At 38.2% G+C, this 12,527-nt stretch overlaps 1 protein-coding gene across 1 annotated transcript in view; it reads right to left on the reverse strand.

Moving 5' to 3' along the window:
- The window catches only part of stxbp5a (syntaxin binding protein 5a (tomosyn)), a 105,625-nt gene that overhangs the window by 63,803 nt on the left and 29,295 nt on the right, over nt 1-12,527 (reverse strand). The window contains exons 3-4 of the mRNA XM_088001830.1: nt 2,633-2,714; nt 1,360-1,460 (exon numbers count right to left, since the gene is read on the reverse strand). Coding sequence (XP_087857956.1) covers nt 1,360-1,460; nt 2,633-2,714 — 183 coding nt within the window. The remainder of the gene's footprint in view (nt 1-1,359; nt 1,461-2,632; nt 2,715-12,527) is intronic.

The following is a 12,527-nucleotide window of genomic DNA, read 5'->3' on the forward strand; positions in this document are numbered from 1 at the left end:
ACTCATTAGATGATGCAAAGTATTGCAACATAGCTAATCCTTTTAGATGCAATACTTTACGTTAAAAAAAAAAAATCAAAGTACAATCAACAACGTTGTTAAACTAATCTGCATAAAACTGATACAAAAAGCCTTAAGCATTTGATCTTTCGATACCACTTTTTGTTTTTCCAGTTGTCTAGCTTTTGATTTCTCATAAATCTTCAAAAAAGAACCTGCTATAGAACAGAAGTTGAACTTCTCTTCCCCCCACATTTGAAATGTGTCAAGTGACTTTGCAGCCCCTTCTTTCCCATAGTGACATCTCTTAAGCAACGCAGAAACTCCGCTCTTCTGCAGCGCCGTGACTTGAGGTCATTTCGTTCAAAATGCTTACTAAATGTCAGAGGCGGTCAAGCGCCTCTACAAGAACACAATCCGCCCTAAAAGCTGCTGCTGGCCACCTGTCCATCACATCAGCGCTTTCTCAGGTTATTGCTTATGACGTTTAACCCCTTCACGTCTTTTCATCAAGGCAAAATCACTGTCAGATGATATGATTGGCTATGATGGATAGTGGACACGTTTGTGATTGGATGAGACAGTGGACACAAACTTCCTTGAGGTGAGGTTATTCTCCACTTGCTTCTTTGAACTTGAACAATATTTATAAAAAAAAATAATAATTCTATGACATATTTGGAAGAAATCAGGACATTTTTTTTAGCTTTTTAATATTTATAGAACTATTTCTCTACCATAATTGAACGTTTTCTGACTATGTGCAAAAAAAAAAAAAAAAAGTGAAATTTATTATTTTTCACCTGATGCTAAATATAAAATAGCGGTTAGCTTTGGTAGTTGGAATGTTTGTAGTTTTAGTAAAGTCACTGGATGGAATCACTCTGACATAATATGCAGAATCAACACTCTGATAACCATGAACAAAACAGCATCTATTAAGAGGCACATATGTACAAGTCTACCCCCTTGCAGCTGGGTAAGGATCACACCTGTGCCAACGCGATGGGAAATCCTAAAAGGCAGAGAAAGTAACCCAATAGCAAGTGTTTAAACATCAGCAGGGACAAACAGAGAAAGTACAATAGAAGCTGAGAAGCAGCCGCTCCCTGCAAATGGTTTTCCAGGCGCTGAAACAGTGCTGCCAAATGAAATGCTGTCTGTTTACATACTGTACAAGTGCAAAAGCTAGCAGTTGACACAGGCAGCAAAGTGTGATTCTGCCCCTGCTCAGAAAGTCACAGTTAAATTGCACCAGACCAAGTGTGAGGGTCTCGTTCAGAAGGGAAAAAAAAAAACAATAACGCGGACATGCCGACTGTCATCTGCTGTAGTTTTTTTTTTTTTTACAAAGATTACCTCTCTCTGTTGAACTTGAGGGAATGGAGGACTGCTGGTCTTTTCTGCCTCAGGTTCCACAAGTGGACGCTGTCATCGGCCAAAGCACTCACCAGCGCTCCCTGTTACATCAGAGATAAAGTTTTTTATTTTATTTTAACTTTTCAAAAAATAAAGTCCAACATTCAGAAATACATGAGGTTAAAACAGAATTTTTCATAAACACGTCCTCAGACTGCAGTCCCTCCCGCCCGAGAACATTAATCACATTCCCAGGCAGTTTGCTCCCAGGTAACGCTGATGATTCATAAGATGTATAAAAGTGTATGTGTGCATGTAGGAGGAACTAAAAATCATCTCCATCTCCCCGGAGGATTTGTTTGAGCTGCTGAGTCACAATCACACAGACGCAGAATCACAAGCGCGCGCACGCACGCAGACAAAACACACACGACTGAGCATGAAATGCTGCTTTCACCAAATACGTTTCAAAACATAATCAAGTTGGTTTTATTAAGTGACTCAGAACGGCCTGGAGGTAATCCAGACCACGGGCATGTTTAAGATTTCCTGATTCCCTCAGAGCTCGCCGATATTTGTGTCTGTCTTATTGTTTTATAATAATATATAGATATAATTTTGAATTTAGTTTGAGCCATTGCAAAGCAAGGTATTGGTTGAGCTGTTAAAAGTAAAAAAAGAATAAGAACTTTCTTCAAAAGCTGTGATTTTTAATTTTTCAAAAATGCTTCTTTAAATGAAAACAGACGATAAGCACATTAATATTAATGTTTTTAATGTCATCTGAGAGCGTTATTTTTTATTTATTTAATTTTAAATCAGGGTTATTCATAAGCATATTAAATATACATTCAATGTACATTCCTTACTCCTAATGTCTTTCTTTTGAATTATATTACACACACATTACTTTCCTAATTACTCCTTTAGCATAAATCAATATTTTGCATTAAGAAATATTTTCGAACAGAATTTAATTCTGGTCAAAATAGAGAAACAGGAATTGGCTAAATCCGGCAGATAATGAACTTACAAGAAACTGATTCAAAAATGGAGCACAAATCTCTGATCACAAAACATTGGCATTGAATTTATTCAAAACCTTTCTAGTCAAAAACACAAAAGGTGTTCTCAACAAGTCAAATTCATCCATCCACACCTGTACAATACATCGACAAGCAACCTGGACTCTTCCAAAGGACTCTTCAGGCTGTGCCACAGCAAAGCTGCAACCATCTGGCATCTGAGGCATGAAAATCGAAATGGGACCCACCTCATTGATGAGAAACTGGAGCTGGATGACGGCCGCGCCGCTCTCATGCTGACAGTAGCATTCGACCCCCGGACGACCAAACCTGGAGAATCTCAGTCAAGAACTATAGCTCTGCAGATGTGCGAGTTTGAACAGGAAGGCTTTAAAGTAAGCAAGCCACTTTTATTTACTTCTGATTGTAGCTTCACGAAATGTATACACAGATAAGGATGTTACTATGCTGATCTGCCTCTCCTTTCACATGTAAGAATAAATTGGCAAACAGTCTCAGCCATCTTTGTATAGAGTTAAGTTGTTACAACTGTCAGAAGAAAAGTAAGAAAACTCTGATCTAACAGACGAGTTTACTGAAACGTTCAGCCCCTTTGAACTGTACAATTAGTCTGCAAAATATTTTGCAGACTGTCAAGACGAAAGCAAAACTCCTTGGAAGACGCATTCATTGCTACATCTGGTTTAAAGTACGATTTAATGGAAAGAAAATCTGGCATGGCAATTACATTGACAGAACCATGAATTCTCCTCTCAAGCAGAAAATCCTGAAGGAGAATGCTGAACAGTTCATGTCCTTAGAATTCAAAACACTTTCAATAAATGATCTTCAGTTTGGTTCAAGAAACTGAAAGAAGCAAGTAACAGAAAAAAAAAAATTAATCTGCACTCATAAACAGAAATTTAGAAAGGCATTGAGTTGCGTTGGAAGCATAAATTCACAGCACAATAAGGTGGCCTGGTCACTTTATTGTGGACTACCATATTCAGTCAACCTGTGACAAAAACAAAAGAAACTTCCAAAACACCATCAGGCAGACATTCATATGTATATATGTACACATGGAAACTGAATCAGGACCTTATGCAGAGAATACGAAAAATGATGCCAGAGAGAAAACTGAAGAGAGAGTACAAATGCAATTGGAAGAACTCTTATGACAGCTACAGAGAAAGGACAGAGCAGAAGGGAGGAATTGGATTTCAGAAGTAAACAGAAGAAAAGATAAACAGGAGGAGACTGACAGAGAATAAGGGGTTTCACTGTTCAAGGAGGATGAATGTAACCTTACTGATTATATCCATTCATTCTCCCCAAGAACGTCAGCTGGGGATGGCAATTTATCACGAAGGGAACATGGAGGTGTAACCATCTTAGAGTGAACAACACTACTGTTTATCAAACATGTGCATGCACTGATGGAAGTCATTTTATTTGGAGTCAGCAAAACCACCAAGCTGCATGTACCTGTAGACACGAAGAAGTTTAACAACCATAATTTGAACACCTTCTTTAAATCAACAAGCATACAGCAAGAGAATACAACAAGGTTCCCCCACCTAAAAGTCTCAGCAAGATATTAGAGGGAAAGGAGCTTCTCACCTTCCTCATATCTGCTTCTAGACTCTTCAGGTGAATTATATGCCATGTTATTTTATCCTAAAGAGGCAATCCGAGGATTAAATCTGACCACCGAGGATCCCTTGACCAGAGAAAATATCCACCAGCTTTAGTGGATTTAAGCCAATAAGCCTCTAGGGGGAGTGAAGACACTTGAACCGCAAGGCCAGGAGGGTGCAACCAAGTCAGTAACAATCGAATCTTCCACCAAGTCATGTGGACAGCTTAGCTTAAAAAGCATGAAGATTATTTGGCCTGTTTAACCCTCAATGAACCTCTGAGAGCCAAATCTGTCCCAGAGAATGCAGAAGGTACTCAAGCGTATGAAGAGATTTGATTAAAATACAAATCAAGTTTCTTCAGAGTCCAGATGAGAGTGATGGGGTAAAGTGAAGCATGAAAGATTGTTTGAGAAAATAAACTTTTTTTTTTTTTTGGTGCAGAGTAAATTTTATAAACAACCCATATACAAGGACTGCGTTTGACCAAATAGAAATACATAAGATGGTATTATAACCAAGTGTAATTATCACAGCTTCACAAAATGTTTATACAAAATGTATACAGTCTTAAATCATGGCATTGCTTGTATTTAAAAAGAAAAATACTTGTTCCACTTTTACTAAGATAACACATATTACCATCATAACTAGTGTGTTATATACCCAAGGATTTGAAAGTGTGACAAAAGCAACAGCTGTGGTAGCTGGGAGATATTTGGCGATAAAGATGAGTCATTTAAGCTTACATTTGAAAAGCTCCCAGTTTAAACTGAAGCGGAAAACGGTGAAAACCACGGGGTATTAAACATTTATAGAAGTAGTGAGCTTTTAGGAAAGCTGAAGCCCTGTGAGCAGGGCTCAAACTGTTTCTACAAGCTGAAATTACACTGATTAACATCTAGCGCTGGTAAGATTATCGGGCGCTGTTATTTTTGTTTTTTTATAACAACGATAATGATAATAGTAGGAAAAGTCAAAAAGGTTGTATGACTCACAAAGTCAGAAAAACAAGCAGGTCTCCCTGCAGATCTGTGTAAATCTTTCACAAATCGTCCTCTGCTCAGAACCCATCCTTCATTTCTGCACAGAACGTTGATGGGCATAAATGCAGCAGCACAGCAAGGTGTTAGGCACAATGCTTTGGACCCAACAACGGTGCAAACCAGCCAACTCGGAGTGAGTTAATTGAAAGCTCTGTCCTAATGTTGCCTGGCAACCAAATCTTCCAGGGGCTCAGAAAGAGAGAGGAAAGGATTTAAGGTTGTGCTTTTTAAACTGCTCATTTCGCCTTCTATTTGAAGAGAGCCAGCCGTCCGACAACTCCATTATCATAGCACACTGACACACACACACACACACACACACACACACACACACACACACACACACACACACACACACACACACACACACACACACACACACACACACACACAGTGACCCAGACGGTACTTAAAAACATCTTGGAAATGTATTAACAATGTCTATGCATTTTGTGTGCCTTTAAATGGGAGATAATTCAAAGATCATAAGTCATGGGGTTGGTGTAATGATCAAGGTAAATACAGGAATCATATCAATCGCAATGAAGTCAATATTATTAAACAACGCTTTTGCTTTATTTTTAAAAAGGAAATATATACTTCCTTCTAAATGCTGTGTTACAAGATATTATGTTTTCCCTCAGGCAAGACGTTTACAATTTTCCATGGACAGGCTGGATGCGAAGAAACATTTTGTTGTGCACATTATTTTAATTTAACATTACTAATGTTTGACACTGTTGAACAAAAGTCTTTTTAACTACCTTGTAAGAAATTGTGGTAATCATAAACATTCTCTGTCCATAACAGACGATAAATAAGTGCAACAATGAATCAATCCAAGTGGTAAAAAGATTTGAAACCTGGCACTTACTTTAGCAGATGTTTAGATTTTTTTCCTCAAGTGTACACTTAAATCAATCAATTCAATTTATTCTAGTAACTAACAATCAATGCTATTTTAGGAGCAGACATCTTCATTTTAAAATAAAAACAGTTAACCCCACGAAGCCAATGCATAATTTTTCACAAATCTCCAACTTGAAGCCCTGTTTAAATAATAAGCAGCATGTGTTTAATGTCTATTAGTGATACTCGAATGCATTTCAGCCTAAAACATTCTGTCCCTTACTGAAGAAAAAAAAAAAAAAAAAAAAAAAACACCCAGCACTTTCCAAGAAAAGATCACCGACATCTCAGCTGTCCATATTTTTCCGCTGTTTTAACAAACATGACCTAAAGTTCCTCTGATGTGCCCCCCCCCTCAATCAACGTGGGCCAGGCCTCGCAGGAGATGCTGCTGACAGGAGCATTCCTCATTCCTTTTAAGCCGAGTGAGGTCTCTATCCCGGTCCACATCCTCTCCCCACACTGCACCAACTCTATAAGTAGACAGACTGGCCGCGGGCAGCGATGGCAACAAGACAAGAGTACAGGAAGACAGAGAGTGAAAGCAGAAAGTGGGTCAGCTTCGTGTCCCGTCAAATCCAATGAAAATTTCTGGAGCTTTTCTAGAAGTCAGAGTTGACTGAATTCACTTTCATATTGCTCTATTTCTGTCCAAGGCACAGGCCTATTTCCTTATAAACAAAAGGTAAATCGCTGAGTATTTGGCTAAGTGATGCGGCTGGAGAACACTGGAAAATTATAAAAGTTTTTTTTTTGTTTTTATACTGAGGGATATTAAAGGTGTAGCTGAAATTAGATGAGATGGACACCAGAGGAGAGGCTTTCAGCTTTTCTCCACAATTTTTTTTATTTTATTTTTTATTTTACTTGAAAAGATATCTACCTGGTTCAAAAGAGAAAAAGAAAATATGCACACCCTTTCTAAAATACTGTATGGTCAAAATTTCTTCCAACACAGAAGGGTCAGAAAATGTCAAAGTGATGCACGCCAGAATAGAATGAATGAAGAAAATATTTAGAAAGAAAAAGAGGAAAAGCAATAGGACGGAGGGTGAGAGAGAAAGCGCTAGAGCAAGCAAGCCTGGGAGCATTGAGTTGCTATGACGTCGGGCCTGAAGTGACGTAAAAGCTAGCCACTCATACATCACTCTGGCAGGGAGGGGGTTGGGACCAGATCAGAGTCTGATCTGCAATGGGCTCAGAGGAAGGAATCAGGCTACTGAAGTTAGGAGGCAGAAAACGGAATAAAGTGATTGAAAAAAAAAAAAACTGAAATAGGAAAGGGAATTAGCCTGAGAAGGACCAGAGCAGGACAAGGTTTAAACAGGGTTAAATTCACAACCCGTTTAAATTATGAAAACGGAAGCTTAGCTGTTTGTTCCCACAGTACAAATCTTCCACGATGCTGCAGCCTACCTTGACCTCAGACTATCGAACCGTCGTCTGTCACCCGTCTCTCAGCCAGATCTGATTTAGAGGTTGCTGAGAGCCGATTTCCTCCACACAATTGATCCTGTAATGATCTAAGCCAGTTACTAAGATACATACTTCTCCTAAAAAAAAATAAATAAATAAAGCGAACTTTGGGTTTCTTTACGAGAACAAAGTAGAAGATTTTCTCCTAACCTTGTCAACAATTGTGCAAATTTAGCAACTGTCTTCTTATTTTGAAAAAGTCAACATTGCAATGGTCACTACATGCCCTCTGGGGAGAGATGAGGGAGGGATTGTTGTTTTTTGTTGCACCTATACTTCTTCTGTTTGTTAATTTAAAGGAAAAGATCTTCAAATATAATTGCTTTGAATCATTATGTTATGGTAAGCCACAAAATCGCACACACAGTTTATAGGATTACATAATGCAGAGAAATCAACTGTGAGGCAGGAATCTTAACTCTTCAGGTTTAATGTCTTAATACACTAAACTTGACAAAAGTTAATGAAGCATATAATAAACTTCACATGTGTTGGTAAGCTGTGTTAGGCCAGGTAGGAGTAGTCGACATGAAAGGTAATTATTAAAAGGGATAATAGAAAATTGTCTTTGTTGGAATTAGATGACAAAGCTCTGACTTGATGTAATCAGAGCTCCATAAATACAGAAAATCCATAAATACATTAAAAAAAAAGACTAAGGAGTAAGCAAGATCATTATATAGAGTATCCTAGGTTATTAAAAGATTATTATAAACCTTCAAATGATTAGTCTCAGTGGACTGCAGTTTTTAAATTCAAGATTTCAAAGGATAAAAAAAAAAAAAAACTAATCTTGAGAACAGAGATCTGGGGTATAATTTAACTCAATTCCCCAACTCACCATCTGTGTCGCTAGTTTCCCCCGACTTCAAAATGAGCATAAGTAGGATTGGAGGGTCAGTGTTTGCCTGAGGAACTCAACGTTCTCCCGTCAAGTTGTTTTTTGTTTTCTGTTTCTAAAGATCACAACCTCTTCGTGGAGAATTAAGTACAGCAGTTTCAAGGCGTGTTTTGTGCATATGTTACATTTATAAATGAGACCCCTGAACCGATGTTCTAAAACATTTTTTTTTTTTCCATTTTGAAACAGCCATTTATTAAGTAAGTTTGGAAATTGATCAATAACGCTGCCATCAGTATTGGGTTTCTCTGGAAGAAAAATCAGTGCAAGGATCAGAAACGACAGAAGAAAATGGTCTTCTAATCTGTTAGAGCTAGGTGTGCTAACCTTAGCTTGAACATTTACGATGGCAAATGTGAAGATTCGGTTTCAACTTTTTAAAACAAAATTTCTGACCTTTGCCAGTTTTATTACTATCGTCCCTGTAAGTTCGCACAGCAATGTTCTTTGTTGTTGACTGATCAATTTTAAAGTTTTCCTCTAGGGGACATTCCATCAGTTTTTATTCTGAACCTGAGATGCAACAGAAAAATCTGGAAATGATCATAACCCAAGCAAAAAAAAAAAAAAAAAAAAAAAAAAAGACACTTCAGGGAGGTTTTCAATTGTCGCTTAGCAACAACAGTAGCAATGACTCCCATCCCGCAAAGGCCGCAAGCTAAATCAGCTCTGCTCACATAGGTCTTCACCCATTGAGCTTAAAAGATTTACACATTGTAGCACTTTAGGGCCCCCTATGACTTATTTGTGTTAATTTGTTTTCCTTTCCCCTCATCTGCCAGAGCATTCAAGCAGCCCATGATACATCAATGACAGGAAGAAGCCTGGAGAAGCTATGAAAACCCAGCTCCCTCATGAGTTTCATAGTCATAAGCTAAAAAAAAAAAAAGCATCCACAAATCTTCTCCTGCAATCAAACCGAAATACAAGTAACACACTAATGTCATGTTTAGTCCCGATCACAAAGGCTACACTGCAAAAAGATAAAGACCCAGAGATGGGAAAACTGGTGATTAATTTGTTTAACACATCCCTTATATAAATAATCCCCCTTGACACATTTGATTTATTATGCCTGCAAACAATTAAACTGCTTTGGAGCCACTAAACAATGGTCACTGCTTCAGCTTGCACGCACTTACCTTGGAAAGCACTTTGTGCACACACGTACACGTTTCCAACTTCTACATCTATTATGGTCCCTGCTCCAAAGATTCATCTACATGACATTCTTGACAATAGCTATTTGCTGAGGTACACAGTTCAACATTGCAGCAATCCTCAGATAAAAAGAGAGATGTGGTTTCATAGCTGGCAGAGAGATCATATATTTTTCTGGGGGTTTGTTTGTTGTTGTTTTTTTTATGTCCACACTATAAATTAACACAGAAGACATCCAACTATGAAAGAACACATAGAATATTTTGTATGTTTCATATTTAAGATTCTTCAAAGAAGCCATCTCTTTCTTCGACCAACTTGAAAACATTTGATATTCTCTTAGTCAGCTTCACGAGGTAGTTCCCTGGGATGATTTTTAATTAACCCATTAATTACCTTGTCAAGACTTAATTTCTGGAGGGTCTTGCCTTCTTAATATGTTTGAAACTATCAGCTGGTCGGTTGTGCACAACTAGGGCAGGTTCAAAGGTCTATACTGCAAGTAATCATATTTGACTAAAGTTGTAATTCATAATATTGCACCAGCCACTTGCCTAAAGAAAGCAAAATGATGGTTCATCGTTAATTTAAGATACGAATGTCAATAAATGCTGAGAGGTTTGGGACCTTAAAGAGTACTGTAAAGTTTAGTTACAAAGATCATCAAGTGCAATGATGAAACTGACCCATGGTGAGGCAAAAAATAAAGAATAATAAAAAAAAAACAGTTAAGCAAATAATTCTGATATGTTTCATTCCTGCAGGAAAGCATGGAGGAGGACGTGTGATGATTTGGGGGATTTATTCCTAATTTAAGGCACACTGTACTACCACGGCTAATACACTACAGGTAAAAACGGGCCTAATTCACCCTCTCATCTGAATAGTTAATGTTGAGGCAAACTCCTGTTATGTAAAACTTCTGATATACGTGTCCCTGTGTCACTTTTGTGACTGAGCGCCTGGCAAATTCTTGTACTATCTTCTTGAAGCTGATTGGCTGGAAGGGGTTTAAAAGGAACAGGCTCTACCCACCAGGTAAGTGAGGGACTTCAGATGAGGATCTTGGCACAGAACAAAAGTGTTGAAATCGGGTTGGAAATTCAATGGTTCTGGAAATTAAAGGCTGGAAAGAGCATGAGGAGATGGAGAAGTGCAGGGAGAGGTGGAGGGGTGGAGGGGGGGATGGAAAAGGAAGCTGGAGGGGATGAAGGGGTACAAACTCTGAGCAAAATAAATGTTGAGTCAGCTGAACAGCTCGCGGCCGACCCTTGCAGTGAAGGCATGCAAAGCATAAGAAAGAGTAGAAGAAATTTTGAAAAAAGGCAGCATGAGGTGAAAATAGAAAGAGACAGAAGCAGAGGGTGGGAGGGGCTGTCAGGAAGGAAAAGCAAGTGAAAGGAATTTTAAGATGAGGAGACACTACATAAAGCAAAAGAGACACACACAACTAACAATAGCTGTGCATGAGATCGGAAACTTTTATTCTTTGTGCCAAATATAACATATAAGCCTTGTCTGCAAAGGAAATCAGTTGGTCTGTAATTCTAGCAATATCAAGCTAATTAAATGTTTTACGGTACAAAAAACGAATAAAGCTCAACATGACATAACAGAATATCACTACCTGATCATTTAATTACATCACATCTACAGTTGTCAAGATTTTGTTTTGATTGACACAATAGGTTCAAGTACAACAGTAATAATTGAAAAAAATCTAACAGAGAAAAAAACAACATGATATTTACAGGCCACCAAGTGGTGAACAAATATACATACTACATGTTGACTGTTCAAAAAAAACGTTTGCTTTTGGTTTATTTTTAGCATTTAAATCCTTGGACCAATGAAACCATGACAGCATCAGGTTTTCAAAAAAAGAGCAAAAGAGTCTCGGCAACTACAGGACTAGTTTAGAAAAAAAAATAAAATACTTGCGTGTTGTCTCTGGTTCTGAAATCTAATTTAAATACTAAAGACCCAACTCAAATTAAACGATATTCAAGGCTTTTAATTCTCACTTGATTAGAGTTAAATCAAGGCAGAGAGGCTGATGCTCAGGGAAAAAGGGCTCAGGCCTCGAGGTGGAGGTGGCTTTTTCGCAGGCAGAAAGTAAATGAGACTGAGGCAGAGCAGTCCCAGCCCTGGGGACGGCTCCTGAAAGAAAGACGTCCAAGCCTCTGGGCCAAGACCGTGTCTCCACTGGATATTTTTTTTTTTGCCAGTCTTGCTCTGAGAAGGAATTCAGTACAGACAGTTGTTGGCCCTACGTGAAAAGCACGTACGGTTTTCCGTCAGTGAGAGTCAGAACCGCTGATCTTTATTGTATCATCGTCTGACAGGAATAATGAGCATAGGAACGTTTAGGATAATTTAAGAAAGCGGTGTGGGCTACGGTTAACATCCAGCCTAGTTGCCATAATTTTTGAATCCTCCCCCATAACTTCAAAATATAGAATTGAAACATTGTTTTACGTTTTAAGGTAATTCCAAAACACCTTTTTAAACGACATATTCAATTAAAAAGGGAGATGAAAATATACTGAAAGAAATCAAAAGGAAAGTGCAACATGTGCAACTTTGTGGATTACATTATCTACAACAGTTTGTTTGTGTTGCCCATATTTTACATGATACTTATCAGCTTGGTACAGGATGATTAGGTATTCTACATGAGTGCTGGACCAAGGACAAGCACAAGGACAAAGCTGCTGTCTGGCTGCTGCCCGGCTGCTGTCCCTATAAACTTTAAAGCTCTCATATCATCAAAAAAAATTGAAATTTTTTTCCACTCCAACGCTGACTAAAAGTAATATTTCAAACGAGAGTGTATAGAGTTTGGAGAGATGTTCTGATAGACATGCAACTTAATATTCAGAACTGCATTTTAATGTTAATCATGTTTTCATGCGATTCACAATAAAGAGCAAGTCAGCCTTAGAAACGGGCATGAAATGACAGGATAATCTGAAAAGGACTTATGTTAGGGATGGCGATCCACTGTCCC

Source organism: Poecilia mexicana, unplaced genomic scaffold (genome assembly GCF_051168715.1).
Source record: "Poecilia mexicana isolate PSO_F unplaced genomic scaffold, ASM5116871v1 scaffold_21, whole genome shotgun sequence".
Lineage (NCBI taxonomy): Eukaryota > Metazoa > Chordata > Actinopteri > Cyprinodontiformes > Poeciliidae > Poecilia > Poecilia mexicana.